Source organism: Prionailurus viverrinus, chromosome F1 (assembly GCF_022837055.1).
Source record: "Prionailurus viverrinus isolate Anna chromosome F1, UM_Priviv_1.0, whole genome shotgun sequence".
Taxonomy (NCBI): Eukaryota; Metazoa; Chordata; class Mammalia; order Carnivora; family Felidae; genus Prionailurus; species Prionailurus viverrinus.
This window is the reverse complement of record NC_062577.1, coordinates 20,968,717-20,986,547: the sequence shown is the minus strand read 5'-3', so window position 1 is coordinate 20,986,547 and position 17,831 is coordinate 20,968,717. Positions and strand designations below refer to the sequence as shown.

Here is a 17,831-nt window from a genome sequence, read left to right as displayed (position 1 = left end):
CTTTTTACTTTAGTTTTATTCAGGTGCAAAACTGACATATAAAATTATAAGATATCTAATAGGTACATCTTGGTAACTACGTATATACTACATACTATATATATGTATAGTATATATATGTATATATATGTATATAGTATATATATATAGTATATATATAGTATATATATGTATATATATATGTATATAGTATACACTTTGTGTATTTATCTCTGGGGGGGTGGTTAGAACATTTAAAATTCTACTTTTTTAGCAAATTTCAATTATACAAAACACTATCAACTATAGTCATCATGTTTCACATTAGATACTCAGACCTTATTCATCTTATAGCTGAAAGTTTGTACCCTTTTACCAACCTCTCCCTATTTCCCCTACCCTACAGTCCTGGCAACAACTTTTCTACTCTGTTTCTGTGAGTTTGACTTTTTTTTTTTTTTTTTAGATTCCACGTATAAGTGACACCATGCGGTATTTTTCTTTCTCTGTCTGGTTTATTTTAGGTGTATTATTTTTAGACTATTCCAACCCATGTCCTCACAAGCAGCATAATCTTCCTTTACAAACCAGCTTTTATTTAAATTATATAAAACCATATATAGTTTTATCATACACAAAATTTAACCAGTAAACAAGCTACATTACCAAATATTTTATCTTCAGAGCATATCTAAACTAAAAGATACAATATACCGAGTTAAATTCAGATAGAACTACTTATCAAGAAACCAGACATAACCCACGTTTGGGTCATGCAAATGTATCATAAAGGTAGTCTGATTTAATAGTTTTGTGTTTTAAAGGACCAAAAGATGAGTCTCCTAAAAAGAATGCTGAAAAGACAATAGATGTCAAGGACTAGGTGTCAGAACAACTAGTCCTCTACCACTAACCAGCTGTGTCCTTGGGCAAGTGACGCACTATTTGAGCCTTATCATAAATGAATTCTGGTGGGTTAGAATAGGTGACCACTAAGGTCTCTTCCAAAGTCAGCTTTGTATAAACAATAAGCAAAGGTCAGAAAGGGGGAAGTGATAACTCCTTTAGAGAAAATGGCATATTCACAAAGGGACAGAGAAATATTTGTAATTTGTACAGCATTCACTGTGTGAGGCAAAGAGCACAGACTAAAACCAAGGAGAGAAGGTCATCTCCAAGCGGGGAGAATCTTTGGGAAGAATTTCCTTGGGTCAGTCCTATGAAAACTGGAAACTGATATCGAGTTACTTATTAAACAGTAATTTAGCAAGCATTTTCCTTTATGGTGTATATAGGTTTTTATACATTGCAACAAAAGTACACTGCAGAATACTTTTTATAAGTAAAAGCATGCAAAGAGATGTTTATTAAAGTTGTACTTATATTTATGTATGTCCAAACATTCATCTCTAATAAAGTGTCCAGAAGATCCCACGCATAGTTAGAATTTTCTGACACAGAGATAGGTGTGTCTGTAAATATAAGTATGTGCCACAAATTCCTAAGTATGTTTTTCATATATAACAACATAAAATGCATTGTACAGTTTCAGTTAAAACTGGTTGATGTCCACATCAGACACTTAGTCCCTCAAGTAATGAACTTGTTTCACAGGTGATAATAGGCTGAGGAGACACTGCTCCAAGGGGACGTTAGTGAAAACAGACCCGAGATCCACTGGTGAGTACTGGAGAGCATGAAACGTCATGTTCAAATAAACACACCAGAAAGGGTTTGCTCTATTTACTTGAATCATAAGATCTTTTTCTGTTTTAAAATTCAGTTTAATTCAGCAACATTTACTGAACACTGAAAGTGTGCAAGTGTCAAAACCAAATCTAATAGAGGCGTTTGATTTGACGTGGGATTTCTGGGATAAGAGCTCAAAGCAGTCAATCCTGACAGCAACCAATTCCAAAGTTTAATCACCATGACAGCTTCACATTCAGCCTGACTCACTCCATTACAGGCACTCTGGGATGTCACAATTGTCATAAGTGATTGAACAGTCTAATTTGAAACAGAGGTTTGCAGGGCATCATTACATGATTCTGCTCTTCTTCCCCAAATCCTCTGGGCTCTTCTTTTATACTAACTTTTCAACCCATGTGCCCTCCTGATTCCCAGATAGTTCACTCTCCCCTCTTTCTTAGTATTCAAGATGATGAAGACAACAGTGTCTGGTGAGTGGCAATCCTGGCTGTCCTTCAAGCTAGCACAGTACCGTCGAAGAAAACTTTGCCAGCGGTCCCCCTCCTTTCCAGAATCACCATTCATCCAGCGACGGTGGCCTTCTAACATCAGACTCTTTTGTTCCTCAAACCCTTTAGGCTTTGTGTTGACAAATTCCTTCAGTCACTCATGCCAGTGTGGTTTTGAAATAGGCCAAGCCACATTTACAATTATCGTCTCTAAAATCGCACTTCAATTCTGAAGTCAGCTTTATTTTAGCAGTAGGTTATTAATTCATTCATGTCCTTGAGCCATTTTATGAAACACAAGATACTTGCCTGAGCACTGCATGGGGATACAAGGGTGACACACGATTTCCCTTGAGGGACTTGAAATAGAGGGAGAGAAATAGGACAAGGAGATGTGAAAATGAAAAATGTGAGGCAAACTATAGACAGTTTCCAATCAGGGGGGCAGATAACAGGTGCTAGAGAAGTTAACCTTGGGGTCTTCATGGCAGGGGTCAGACTGAAGCTGGTTCTCAAAGGAGCAAGGAATAGGGAGAAAGGAGGCATAGGTATTTGAGGTATATGCAAAGCCAAAGGTATCCAAGTAACACTCTGATTCAAAGAAGGCGGGAGGAGTAAGGCAGCAAGATTGGGAGAGTGGTGGCTTGTGCCCGTGAATACAGTAAATCAGGGCCAGCCAGCCGCCTTGGAATGAAATGTTTCATCTTTGTGACAATGGCCATGCCCACTGAAGGATTTTAATCAAAAATTGTGCTTACAGGTGATTTATCTGACTGTTACCTATAGAAGGAAGTGGCAGTAATTGGAAAAAATAAGATCAACCATAAGCCTCTGGGAATGTTTTTTATATATGAGTCCCAAAGCAGGTTGGTAGCAGTGAACTTGAAATAAAATATAGAACAGACACTGGCAATTAAGTATGTATCTGTATGAAGAGGGTGAGTCAGAGACCCTAACTGAGCCACTGAATTTCACAAAGGTTTTATATTCCTGATGAGCTTGCTGCCTACAGGCTCAATAGTAAAATCACAGATCCACGTAGTGAGTGAATAAAAGCACCAACCCATTTCACTTAATGTTTACAGATTTTACATACAAACATTTTTAAGCTGCACCAACATACATGCTCCATGCTTTTTCACACATGAGCGTATTTGTAACTACCAAAGGATGAAGGATTGAGATATTTACAGAGCCTTTACCGGACACCAGACCCTTGGACAATTGCTGGCAATGGGGATACATAGAAAAAAAAGCCGGTCTCCCTTTGAGGGGCTGGCAAACCACAGCCTTCCTACAAAGCCAGCCACAGCTTCAATGATGGCACAAAGACTGCTGATTTCCCCAGATTGTCCTCGTCTCCAGCCCTGTCCACGTGTCTATGAGACTTCCTCACCTGGATGTTCATGGACTTTTCCAACTCGGCATCTACAACACTGACTACATTACCTCCTTCCCTTGGAACCTGCTTCTTAGGCAAGGCTGCCGTCTCAGAGAATGGCAGCAGCTGGGACTCCTCCCACTGCCTCACTCTCCACACCATCTAACCTCAAGTTCTGTCCATTTTGCTTCCTGGATATCTCTCTTATCTAGCCACCTCTCGCTATCTCCATTATCAGCTCTCTGGCGCAGGCTACTCCCGTCCGTTGCCGGCCAAAGCTTCCTAAGTGGTCTCCTGGCATCCCAGCCTGCTACTCTCCCATCCTCTGCCCACACAGCAGCCAGTGTGACCTTTCTAAAATGAATATATGACTGAGTCACTTATCTGCTTGAAACCCTTTAAAAGTTTCCTTTAGCTGTTAGAATAAAGTGCAAATCCCTTAATATCCATTGCAAAGCCCTTTATAGCCTGGATCCTGCTCATCTTCCCATCCCCACTTGGATCCTCTCTCCTCTCTAAGCACCAGCCACACAAAATTCTTTCACTTTCTCTAATGATCCATGCTCTGACTCTCTTCCTGACCCTCCACGCATACTATTCCTCCTGCCAGAAACACCTTTTCTCCTTCCTGCAAATTCCTATGCCAAGGAATCATTATCCTGAGCTGAAAAGACAGGCTTGCATTGATAATGATCATTATTCCATGTCACATATGTACAACTCTGTATTTGTTAAAAGAGTTTTTAACTCTAACCCTATAACTACAATGACCAGATTTTTCAAACTAAAGTTCTAAAGAATAGGACAGGACTGTGTTAGAATACCTTGGCTTTATGTAAGTCTCATTTTATGGAAGTGGACATTTAGTACCCTGACCTTCCCTCACTGGGGACAAGGGATTGCAGTGTGATTCCAAAAGGACAGAGGAAAGAAGTTGCTCTGGGCACATATTATGCAATGGGCTTGATATTTAGGCCAGTGTGTTGGAGTGGGATGTTCTGCTAAAGAATAATCTTGTGGAATGTTTTTATGCCTGCTCAATGAAGAGGTGCCAAAAACAAAACAAAACAACACAACACACACACACACACACACACACACACACACACACCCCTACCTTTATGTACCTTGGGAGTGTAAATAATATTTGACGAGCCCAGAAGCAGCTCCCTCTCTTGAAGGAAGAAGGAGCAGAGAGCCCTCTGTCTGCCCCAACCTACTCTAAGACATAGCTTTATTGTCCAAGAACCAGGTGTCGAGATTGAATCTGTCAAGACAAATCAGGCCCTTTGTTGAGATTAAATAGGAAACACACCCACCCCATAAGGAGTAGTAGGAGAAGTGGTTCTGGATTCAGAATGAATGGACAAGGATACCTGGACCAGTTTGAACCCAGAATTCCTGGGGCAAGTGGGCTGGGTTGTGGTGGTATTTGAGCACCAAGGGAGGTATCCTAGGAATCCCCAGTGGCAGACATCTTTGGTGGAACTTACCACAAAGGCAATGAAATGATCTTCCTTCAAAGATTCCCTGAGGGTATTATGCTTAGTGAAATATGTTAGACAGAGAAAGACAAATACTACATGATCTCACTTACATTTGGAATCTAAAAACAAAACAAAACAAAACAAAACCAAGTCATAGGAACAGGCATTAGATTGGTGGCTGCCAGAGACAGGAGGTAGGAGGCAGGGAAAGGGGTGATGGTGATCAATCAAAGGTATAAACTTCAAGTTATAAAATAAATAAATTCTGGGATGTAATGTACAGTGTAGTGACTATAGTTAACAATACTGTAGTATATATTTGAAAGTCACTAAGAGGGTAGATCTTGAACGTTCTCATCATGAGAAAAAAAGTTGTAATTCCATGAGGTGATGGGTATTAACTAAACTTATCGTGGTGATCATTGTATGATATATATACATACATATATCATAATGGACTAATGGTATTGGACTAATACCATGTTATGTCAATTTACATTTCAATAAAAATGAAAAAGAAAAAAGAGGGGCACCTGGGTGGCTCAATCGGTTGAGTGTCCAACTCTTGATTTCAGCTCAGGTCATGATCTCACGGTTTGTGAGTTTGAGCCCCACGTCGGGTTCCATGCTAACAGTGCCTGCTTGGGATTCTCTCTCTCTCCCTGTCTCTGCCACCCACCCCCTCAAAATAAATAAACTTTTTTAAAAAAGGAAAGGAAAGGAAAAAAAGATCCCTGAAGACTTGTGAGTGGACAAAGTCAATGATGGCCTAGCACCAGCTGCCTGAATATCTCAGACCTAGTTCTCAACAGCGGCATATTGTGGCATGACAGCCAGTGGAGCAGAGACAGCAGGCTGACAGCCCTACTCTATTTGCCTGAGAGTGGAAATCACACCGTCCCCTTAGGGTTTCAGGCCCCCATCATGGCCCTAATTTTACATCTATTTCTGGACTCTTCTGGTAATTATGGAAAAAAAGAATGGTTCACTGTTCGTGAACCTCTTACGGGTTTACTCAAGATCACACAGTGAATAACAGGTAGAGGTGGAAACAACAAAAGTGAGTCAGTAAAGATGGGTGGTACATTGTGCGGTCAAAAACGCAGAAAGACAAGTGAGGAGGGAAAGACCCGGGAGGTCACTGGCCCATGGCAGTCAAAGACTGTTCCTTACAATGTTCTGATGGTCTCTGGTCCTGCCTGTGGCTACAGGAATTTCTGCCACATCACAGCAAGTCTGCATAGAGCCTCAGTGAGGGAAAGTTGTTTATGGACAGAGGACTGTGACATAAAATGAGAGCAAGTGACTAGACCTTGTTATCTTAGTGCCTTTGATAACACTGGAGAGCAAAGTTAGGTTTTGAATTGACTGAAATCTTCCATAAATGGAATCTGAATGCAGGCTACATCACATCCAAAAATTCCCCAGGGAATTTCCTATTATGTACATGGAAGGGGGAATGAAGCAAGTCCCATCTGGCGAGGCAGAGAACATTCTCTGCTGCGTGAAACTGCATGGTTCGCATGGTTAGTGCCAACAGCATGTTCATACTAGACCAAGGCCCTGCACACAGAGGTGTGAGTGTGTTGAAAAATGAGCTAGATGGAATGGGCATTGCTAGGCAATTATTTGTCTCTAAAACATCAAAACCACAAGGCAAGATATTAATAAGGGTATCATTTTTATAAAGTCCCTAACCAGTTATGAGCCAATATTGTGACCATTGTTACTCAGAGTTGCTATAGCAAAATAGAGTGACATTATTTTTTCCCATAGCTTCCTACCAACACACGAGCTAGAATCAAGAACAGACCAACAAACATCGCTAGTGACTTTTGCTCTTGAGGACTGACATTCTCAGGGAAACCTCAGAACTCTAAAGAAAATATACAATGACATTAGCCTTATTAGGAAATAAAGGCACTGATGGATAAGGTGACTCAATTCAAAAGTTACCCGCTCAAAAAGACCTCCTCTGACAAGCCTCAAGTCCTGAACTCCATTCTTCACTGTGTAGTAACACCCCATTACTCTGCAGCACATTATCAAGTTATCTTGTGAATTTGTGCTCCTGTGGTCCTTCTTCTGTGTTTGAATATAGACCCAGAGAGAGAAACTCTGCACGGTTCATGACTCTGTTCTTAATACCTATGGAGGCTGACACAGGGTACATCCTCGGTGATACTTGACTAACTGCCTTTCCGGCGGCCAAAGAACAAAAAGATTAATTATCTGTAAATGAAGACTTCATGGAGTCCAGAAAACCCCGCATTCACATCAATTCATCAAAAACATCCCATAGCTCAATGAAAAGTCTTTTTCCCATTATAGACGTGATACTGATTAAATCCATACCTAGAGCAAAGTGAAGCCAACATTACTCCAGGTGTGGCCCACGACCAGCAGCATCAGCGTCGCTCGGCAGTTTGTTAGAAAAGCAAAATCGGGGCTCCACTATAGATCCAGTGAATTAGAATATCTGAGGGTGGGGCCCTAAAATCCGTGGTCAATAAGTTCTCCAAGTGATTTTGTGTACCATAAAGTTTTGAGCAAGTTATTCAGATACAAAGGAGAGAAAACACAAGAAATGTCATAAGGACTAAATTTGCCAGGGACAGCTGGCACATCCTTGCTGTCGTTTCAGCAAGAAACATCAAGAAAAAGGAAGAGGATGGATTGTGCACAAAATTATATGGATAAGTACGGCTCACACGTGCCCTGCATTCTGTTTCATGGAGGCTTCCCAGACCTGACTCAAGAACCAGCAAAGTGGAGGCGCTCCTGGGCTCCAAACTCCTGCTTTCACTTGACTTCTCCTCCTTTCAGGGGCCAGCACAATGGTGGCTCTTTCTAGGAATCATTCTAGAGTAGGCCCCCTGAGAAAAAGCAGCCCAGCTGCGGATGTGAGGACAGCCATGTCATACCGTGATTGAGATGTCTGATGCAGTCACTCAGGAGAGCACTGAACTTCTTCTGCTCGGCGGCCTCGTGGAAGCAGAAGTAGCCGTGTCTGAGGAATGGCTGCCACAGGTACACAGGGAATTCCTTAGGCACGACCACAAAGGGCTGAGCGTTCTCCTTCTCACTGGATGCTAAAGAAACATTGAAAACACAAAGACATTTTAAAACGTGTTATCTTTTATTTAAAATACTTACTTCAGGAGGCACCTGGATGGCTCAGTCTTGGTCTGACTCTTGGTTTCGGCTCAAGTCATGACCTCATGGTTTGTGAGTTTGAGCCCTGCATCGGGCTCCGCAGCTGGCAGCACGAAGCCTGCTTGGGATTCTCTGTCCCTCTCAATCTGCCCCTCCTCGTCTTGTGCGCGCTCTCTCTCTCTCTCTCTCAAATTAAATAAACTTTAACTTCCCTCAGCCTGTGAGGGAAACTCTTTGGGGCAGGCCGTGGAACAGAACCATGAAGCAGATGTCTTCACAGGATGGTGGAAAATGGCAGTTCAGGCTCCTCTCACTCCATCCACCAGCTCTACCTGTCTCGCTCCAGCAGGTGGCCTCACCTGCTACTTGACAAAGACAGCCAGGGCCACCAGACATCCTCTTTCTCAACTTCCTCATAGCAATGCTCCACAGAGTCTGCGCATCCCCACTGGCCTTCCTCAGGCTCACCTGTCCACCTGTGCAGAGGCTCACACTCCCGTCCCCGCTCCTCCCTACCGCTGCCAAACCAACACTTGCTTCTTTGAGCAGCAACCCGATTCTCACCTCGGTCTGGTTCCTGCCCCACCAGTCCTGAAACCCCAGTGCCGAGCTCACTGATGTCATCCTAATGGCCAACCTGGGGCTTCTTCTTCATTACCTAAGCCTTTCTTTTTTTATATTACCTAAGACTTTTTTTTTTCATTAAAATTTTTTTTATTTTTTTAATATGAAATTTATTGTCAAATTGGTTTCCATACAACACCCAGTGTTCATCTCAACAGGTGCCCTCCTCAATACCCATCACCTACCCTCCCCTTCCTCCCACCCCCCCATCAACCCTCAGTTTGTTCTCAGTTTTTAAGAGTCTCTTATGTTTTGGCTCCCTCCCCCTCTAACCTTTTTTTTTTTTTTTTTTTTTTAGAGAGAGAGAGAGTGAGTGTGTGTGTGTGCACATGTGAGCAGGGTAAGGGCAGAGGGAGAGGGAAGGAGAGAATCTTAAGCAGGCTCTATGCTGAGTGCAGATGGGTTCCCATTTTATGTAAGAAAGGAACAGATCTCACAACTGTAGGATCATGACCTGAGCCAGAATCAAGAGTCAAGGCTTAACTGATTAAGCCACCCAGGTGCCCCCATTACCTAAGACTTTTTAACCTAATCTGAAACATCTGTTGCTGCTGCTAACTACCCCTTCTTTGGAAAAGATTCTCTTCTCTCCCTTTGACCTGTAGCATCACCTCTCTCCTGGTGTCCTTTGTGCTTTTTAAAAAATTGTTTCTTCTTGGCCAGCTTTACTCGTTCCTCTGCCCCTTCTCTCCATCCTCCTGTGAAGTGTTGGTGTTTGCCCTGTTCTGTCCTGGCTTCCCTCCACTCTCACTAGTCTCTGCTCTCCTTTGGCGTGGTCATCCATTCCATGGTATCGCAGGTAGCTTCTACAGTTCCTATTACCTTTTCCTCTTTCATTTCCATCTAGAAAATCCTTTTGCCTAGAAAATCCTCATTCATCCTTCAAAAGTCCATTTAAAAGTTTCTCCTTGGGGTGTCTTTGTTGGCACACCCCCCCCCACCACTGTACTACTAGAGACAGACTTGTGTGCTCCCTATGTTATTCTCCCCAAATATTGCAGAAATTTGTTTTCATGTCTGGCACTCACACTCAGGGTGGAGGGCACAGAATGAGATGAGCTCCCCACTGGTTCTCACACAGTTCTCCTCCCCAAGAAGCAGTACCACTGCCCTGGAGCTCCCAGAGGATGGAAATTGCATTGTACATATGCTTGCATGCTCAACCCTTAGCACAGTCATGGAACTGACTAGATGTTCAACTACAGTTTGCTGAGTAAATGTGCTATGTTATCCTAGGAAAGTTTAAAAGCTTTAAACAGTGGACTTTTACCACTTACCTCAAAATCAATTCTAAGAAACTCATGTTAAACCATGCTAGTATTCATATCCCTACCCAAATTTTATTTCCTTCCATGCATTCCAATTATATATTACGCTTGGTTAAATGACCCCAGCTTATTAGCTCTGTGGTCCTTGCCTACATAAAAAGGGCACCAATCTCAGGGAAGGGGAGGAAAAAAGAACGCTCTAAGAGGCCACTGAAAGCACTGGGCGTACCCAACAATGGATCAAAGCCACTCCAAAACAGAGTCTTGCTACTGGCAAATTAATAAATCAAGACTGGATAAATAAAAAACAGATTTCCTGGGGCATATATGGGGACTCTATTTCAATGTCCTGAAAGCTGAAGGTAACAAAGTAGAATGCACTAGAAGCACAATCTTTGGCCCACCAGTACCTCGAAAACTACCTGGCAGGCACACAATATAATAATGAATCAACGTATGAACGAACAAACGAGTGAATGATGAAATTTGGTAGCACAGACCTCTAACAGTAACACATTATCTATTTTCCCCTTCTTTGTTATAAAATCCCTAACTTTCAGTTGAGCAAGTGACTGCTTAAGACAAAGACTACGTTGCCAGCTTCCATTGCAGCTTGGTGTGCCCCAGCCACTATGTTCTTGTCAATGGGATATAAACTAGAGAGGTAGCGAAACTTCCTGAAAGTGTCCTTGAAGAAAGGGAATGCTCCACCTCCTCCTTTTTTCTCCTTCCTGCTGTCTGGAACGAGAAAACCCCTGCCTGATGCTCCAGTAGCCCCCTCAGACTATGTCAATAAGGGCAATGACCTAGAGACAAAGGGAGAAAAAGCTAGAAAGGGTCCCTGACATTTATGGAACTGTCACACCAGCCCTGGACTTGCAATATCCAAAAATATTTTTAGCAAAATAATAAAGCTTTATGTATTTGAGCCTTTTGTTTTGTGCACCAAATGGGATTCTAAATAACTGTCAAATAAGTGAATCACCTTAGCCAAATAGGAAGGCATTATTGATACATCATCTTGGTAGAATAGCATGTAAAGAAGACATATTCATTCATAACCTCCAGTGCTTTTCCCAAGTGGGGTTAATGCTTCCCATCTTTATTGTGCCTTTATTCTATTTCCAGTTGAATTAGTAACACACAGTGAGTCTTTCCCAATTAACATGGTTTTATGAAACCATTCCCCTCACTCTTTCCAAGATGTCAGTTTTATACAAATAAGTCAAAAGCAACACTGACCCTTTGCATTTAAAAGCTTCAGCAAGCCCCTTAAAATTCACTCCTCTTAGCCTCTAGTTGTCTCCCATTTAACAATGTACAACAATTTTCCAGAGGCCATTAGTCTGCATTTTTTCTGAGTTGAGTTACAAAGATATCACAAATGATCTACTGTAGAATATTCTATTTTTAATACCCAGAGAGCCACACCATACAATAAAAAAAAAGTCACTGAAATACCGCAAACTGAAGCCTTGGGCCAAACAGCGTTAGTCACACAGGCCTTGTGTTTTTTATTCCTTTTCATTCCTTCTGATATGATTTCACCAAAAAACCGATAAATGTATTGTCTATTCTGACTGATTTCATTGGAAAGTTCTACTGGAGTGATTCTGAAGAGTCATCAAGTTGGTATTCCCATTTCTAGTGGCAGCTCCAGAGCCAAGATGACATACAAGTAGATGTTGGAAGGAAATATAATAATATGTACAGTACACATAAAGCATTGTTTTAGCTTGAATTACTTAGTAATAGTTTGTTAGTCTAGGTTTATGGTCCATGTACTAATCCTATAATAGTGCTATTAAAAACCCTATGCTAAGCATTCTGCACCAAAATAATGATTGATAAAATAATTATAATTTTCTCCATAAATTCTAATGATATGATTATACCCATTTTAAGAACCAGGTCTCTCTTCAAGAAACCAAGTAATTACTGTGTGGTGTGATTTACACAAAGCCAGATGGAATTGTTCTCCACGGTTCATGAATCTCTATGAAACGTGCTATTTTGTCTACATATTATCCATCACTTTTTCTACATGGAAAAAGTGGAATAAATGAGAATCATAGTATGTTAGAGCTGGAAAGATCCTTCTAGATTTTTAAGTTCAAGGACCTAGAGTAGGAGAATTGGAAACCACAGAGGATCAGTAACAGCTAGGGAAAGCACTTGATAAGTGTCACAGAACTAGATAAAAATCCAGCCTCCAAATTTATCGTTCAATACTCTTTCCATGACAAGTTCCATGGCAACAATCAGCTATTACTTACAGATTCGCTGATTAATGCAATGCTATTTTTAAATAGTACCTATGAGTGACTGCAACGTTTGTTTAAAGTACTTTGTCAGTTTAGGATATTTTACTGCATTATCATCCTAAAATTGTAAAAATAATATTCCCAGACAGGTCTGGACTTGTTTGCTTAATGGTGGTATTGTATGTTGCACAGACTGGACCCTACCTATTTATTTTTGCCACCCTGTGTATTGCTGTTAAAGCTGGCATATATTCCAAGGCCTTAAGATGCCTGACAAATGAATGGTACATTTTCCATGGGCTAGAAACACGGGGACTGACTTGTGTATTACTGAATGTGATTTAAAATAACAGAAGTGGTAAAATGTTTACTCAAATTAGAGAAATGACATCTTCCATTTGTCTACAGAGAATGTGTGGCTAGCCCAAAATTTGTCAGCCTCAGCAACTATTAATATTTTATGACAGGTAGGTCATTGTCAGGGGCTGTCTTGGGCATTGTAGCATGTTTAGCAGTGTCATTACCCTCTATCCAATCAACAATGTCTCTGGACACAGCCAAATGTCCCTGGAGGGTGAAATCCTCTTCCCCCATTGAGACCCACTGGTCTAGCTAAATAAAACAAGTTTAGGAGTTTTGTCTTGAGAAAGAACGCTCAGCAACTCACCAATAGGGTCTGGGAAAAACCGATCAGATAACAAATTATATTCATCTTCTGAGGTTAACACCCTGCCACCAGCTGGAAGAATTCGGCTTTTAGGAGCTGCTCCTCTCTGATAGGCCTGGGGAGAAAAAAAGCATAAATAAGTGATTTTTTTCTCCATTTGGATTTTTGAAAAATATCAGTAATATTAGACATAGACACAGGCACACACGACTCAGAGATAGCAACTCCTCCACTATGTCATTAAGAGCCATATATTTTAAAAATAGGGTTTGCATACCTGTTCCTTGCAAGGTATTACTTTAATACTTTCACGTGATGGTCACAACATGGTAAGTCAGAGTCTTTAATCCCAGGAGATTCACCCTAGCTATGTTTCTCAAGTGGGGAAAACATAATCTCAGTAACTTCTCGAAATTCTGCACCACACTTAACCATTTCAGACGCTGGCACCTGAATCATTCTTATTAACCACAAGAGTGAGGATGCATACAGACACTTACTGCACAAAATGCTTAGGGATGGACGACTAGTGAGATAAGGGACACGTAATTGCAATTATGGTTGCCATGGATTTTCACCAAAAACATAAAAATGTTGCCATGATAAGACACGCCACTACGTGAGACTGTTTTGCAGTGAAATGGTCTGGGATGGAAAGGTAACATCATGACATCAGAACAAAGTCTGGCCAGCAGACGAAAAGCTCTGTGGTTCGGGAAATGTCAAAGAGGTGCAGAGGATTGCTAAGCCCACAAGCAGTTTGTGGGCAGATCCACTCGCGAGGACAAAAAGATAAGCATGTGTATCTGAGGGGAGGGCTTAAGTCAGGGCAAAATTTTGAGATGAAGAGCCTAAACGCAAATCAGGAATGGAACCAGGAAACTGTAGTACTCCAAATCTAGAGAGTAGTCTTGGGGAAAAGGAAAATGGTGTCGATCAGGGCAACAAAATCACAATAACAATAACATATTCTGCATCAGTAGGATGGCGAGTGAAGAGACCCAACAAAGCAAATTCTTGCACATCTAAGAAGGTTTTCCAGTTTGTAAGAACCACTCATCAGCTGCTTAAGCGCCTCAGGGACCCAGAGCATAACAGAGAAGAATCTGAAATGGCGACTTTGAGAAAGTCTAAGGAGCATTTCAGTTAAGACTGGCCTCAAGACTGAATTGTGTTATTTGTTATAACGGCCCCAACCTGGGCTTTTATAAACATGATGTTATTTAATCCTCAAAAGAGTGCTATGAATTAGTTATTATCTCCATTTTATAAATGAGGAAAATGAAGCTCAAATAAGTTGCCAGTAGCCCAGTGGTAAGTTGGTGACAAATCCAGGAATCACACCCCAGTCTGTCCAGAAAGTGGACAGGAAGTAGGGCCTGATTATCAAATGAGAATGCTTCATTTTCTCCTGCTTAATTACCTGCCAAAAATGGACTCTCAATGAAATAATAGGCAATAGGCAATTTATAGGTACTTAATATATAACTGTTAGGTATAATTAAAAAAAATTTTTTTTTACATTTTATTTATTTTTGATAGAGAGAGACAGAGCACAAGTGGGGGAGGGGCAGAGAGAGAGGGAGACACAGAATCCAAAGCAGGCTCCAGGCTCCGAGCTGTCAGCACAGAGTCCGACGTGGGGCTCGAACTCAGAAACCGCAAAATCATGACCTGAGCTGAAGTAGAACACCTAACCGACTGAGCCACCCTGGCGTCCCTCTTAGGTATAATTTTTTTAAAAATGCCCTTCTATAAATTAAAAAACAGGATATTATTAAAACCTTGAGGAATTATGGCAAACTGCATGGGCATTTTTTAAATTTCCAAGTTTTAAAAAAATATGTAGTTATTATCAAATTCAGTGACCATATCTTAACAAACTGAGCAAGTTTATTTAAAAACGATGAAAAAAAGGGGCATGTGGGTGGCTCAGTTGGTTAAGCGTCTGACTTCGGCTCGGGTCATGATCTCACAGCCCATGAGTTCAAGCCCCGCGTGGGGCTCTGTGCTGACGGCTCAGAGCCTAGAGCCTGCTTCAGATTCTGTGTCTCCCTCTCTGCCCCTCCCCTGCTCATGCTCTGTCTCTCCCTGTCTCAAAAATAAAAACATTTTAAAAAATAACAAAAATAAAAACTATGAAAAATAATTTTTTAAATAAAAATAAAACTAAAAACGATGAGCAGGGACACCTGGGTGGCTCAGTCGGCTGAGTGTACAACTCTTGATTTTAGCTCAGGTCATGATCTCACAGTTTGTGGGATCGAGCCCTGCATTGGGCTATGCATAACAGCACAGAGCTTGCTTGGGATTCTCTCTCTCCTTCTCTCTCTGCCCCTCTCCCACTCCCACTCTCAAAATAAATAAACATTTTTTAAAAATGACAAGCAAAGCAAAGAAAACAATACAGTCCATAAATCACAAGTGGAAGGGGCAAGCTTGAAAAAATGAAAAGAGGAAGAAAAAAACCCACCAAAATCTGATCCAAAATTAAAATTTCAGTTAGCACCAAATGTGGTGAAAACCCTAATAAATCCAAGAGCAAACTCTATTGTGTTTTCTCCCAATTAGTTAGCAGTAATCAAACCGCCACAGCCCTACATTGGGCTCTGCCAGTGCCTGGCCATATGTTAAGTGCCTCAATGCATGCATTTGTTTGATGCTCACAACAACATTGTGATGAAGGGATCATGCTCACCATTTTACAGATGAGAAAAATGAGGCTCAAGGAGATGTGCAATTTATGCAAGGACACATATCTAGTAACCGGCAAAGGTGTGATTCAACGTGCACTATATTAACCATGATGCTATAACTGCCTCTTCTCAAGCTTCCCTGAAAGAACATTGTAATGCGCCATCCAAAATATGAGATGATTTGTTATTATTATCATTATTGTATGTAGTGCATTGACAATGTGCTTCTGAGAGCAAATCAGGTGTTGAATAAAGTCCTCATATAGATAAGCAATAAGCAGAGAAGATATTAGCTTAATGAATGTTGAAAGAGTAAGACTACTTAAGAGAGCACTTGAGCATTGCCTGGTAGCCTGTGGAATAAGTTTGAACTGTATTTTATTTCTACTTTCCATCAGAAATGGAAAGGAAACACAATGACCTGTCAGTCTAAAGCCTCTTCCTAATGATTTAGCATCAGAAGTATTACTCAAAGTATCCATGGAGGTTGTGCCAAGTACTCTTGAACTGAGTCAAGAAAGCGATTTTAAACCTGTTACTACCTTGAACTGTTTGAACAGTAACCATTCATTTCAAAAGGAGCTTGAGGATCGATGTAAACTAAAAATGCGTACAGTGCGAGATCTGGAAGGAACCAATGGGATCATTCAGCCTGACTCTCCGCTTTAATTGAGGCCCAACCTAAACTTCAGTTTTTCAAATTCACTGCCCAGGGTTCTTTCCTCTTAGGCCAAATTACCTCCTTCCATGGGGAAAAAAACGGGAACCAATAAAGACTGAAGTCCTCTCACATGCTAGGCGCTTTACACGTTATCTCATTTTCTCTGTAGTTTACAGACATATTATATTACCTAATAATCTAATTATTTTATAGGAAAATAATATGATAAGCAGAAAAAAGTTAAATGAAATCCATTACGTGTAAGCGGCATAAAGTATGGAAATGTCTGAATTCTTAGCAACCAGGCAAATTCAGTCATAGTCTTAGTAAGTTAACTTCTCAGACGCTTGTCACATAGGAGGCTTAACAGTAGGAAGATATGGAGACACTGAGTAGAGAGGGGGAGATATCAGGCAGTGACTGAAAAAGATCTTGAAGCTGAATGATCATAGTAAAGGCCCCTGCATTGGTCATTCAGTGTAACTTATCTTCAGGCTCACTTGCAATTACTTGTTCCAAGTCTACCTTGCCCACTAGACTGCAAGCATCTTTCTCAGCTGCTGTTATATGCTCAGAACCTTCTAGGACACTTGGCATATACCAGGCATTCAGTAAACATGTTAACTGAAGTGAGTATCTACATGAGTGAGTGCTTACTGACCGAATCAGTCTCAAAGGAGAGGGCATGTCAATCAACCCGGCCCATGTTTGAAAATGGTGCCAGAACCAGTGAAAACTAGGAAATATTTTACCTCTTTGTTCTCATAGCTCTCCACAGCAAAATCATTTTTAACCACAATGTACCGCTCCTTCCACTTCTTTATGTCTTCAGCAAACTGTGATAGCTCTGCTTCATACAGAACAGTTCCAGGCTCCAGTGGTGGCTTTAAATAAGGTGAATATAATTAATTATTACAACAAGAGATAACATAGCATGCTACCAACTAAGTCTGTGCATGGAAGTTCAAGGACTATTTTAGGAAACTATCTTGTGATAGTTGAGATCTTGTGAGATCCTGAGAAAATTGTTGCTTCCCCACCTCCCTCCACACTTCCCCTTCCTACTCCCTCTGACCAAATGCAAATATTTGTCTTATTGATATTTTTGTGACTTCCATTTCCCTCCATTAGGCTACAAGAAGAGAAGTAGATGGTAGAATCGGGATTATAGGAATAAGGTTGTGCTTTGTATATATGTGGCACTTAATGAATCTGTCATAAACTCCAGAAGAGAGGGAGTGAGGTAGTTAAGTGTGAGTTGTGGCTATCTACCCCAACACCTTGAACGTGCCCCAAAACAGGAGATTTAAAAGGCTGCTCCCCTATTCATCACACTGTCAGGTGTAGTCTTGAGGGTCAGTGTTCAATGGGCTTCCCAGATCCAAAAGCCCTGGGGATCCTGGCTGTAAACACATCCCCATGCTCCTCAAGGAGACCTTGTTTGCCC

At 41.1% G+C, this 17,831-nt stretch overlaps 1 protein-coding gene across 1 annotated transcript in view; it reads right to left on the bottom strand.

Annotated features, from left to right (window-relative positions):
• The window catches only part of NIBAN1 (niban apoptosis regulator 1), a 151,584-nt gene that overhangs the window by 67,136 nt on the left and 66,617 nt on the right, over positions 1-17,831 (bottom strand). The window contains exons 3-5 of the mRNA XM_047840839.1: positions 17,137-17,268; positions 13,028-13,142; positions 7,973-8,140 (exon numbers count right to left, since the gene is read on the bottom strand). Of these exons, the coding sequence (XP_047696795.1) occupies positions 7,973-8,140; positions 13,028-13,142; positions 17,137-17,268 (415 nt within the window). The remainder of the gene's footprint in view (positions 1-7,972; positions 8,141-13,027; positions 13,143-17,136; positions 17,269-17,831) is intronic.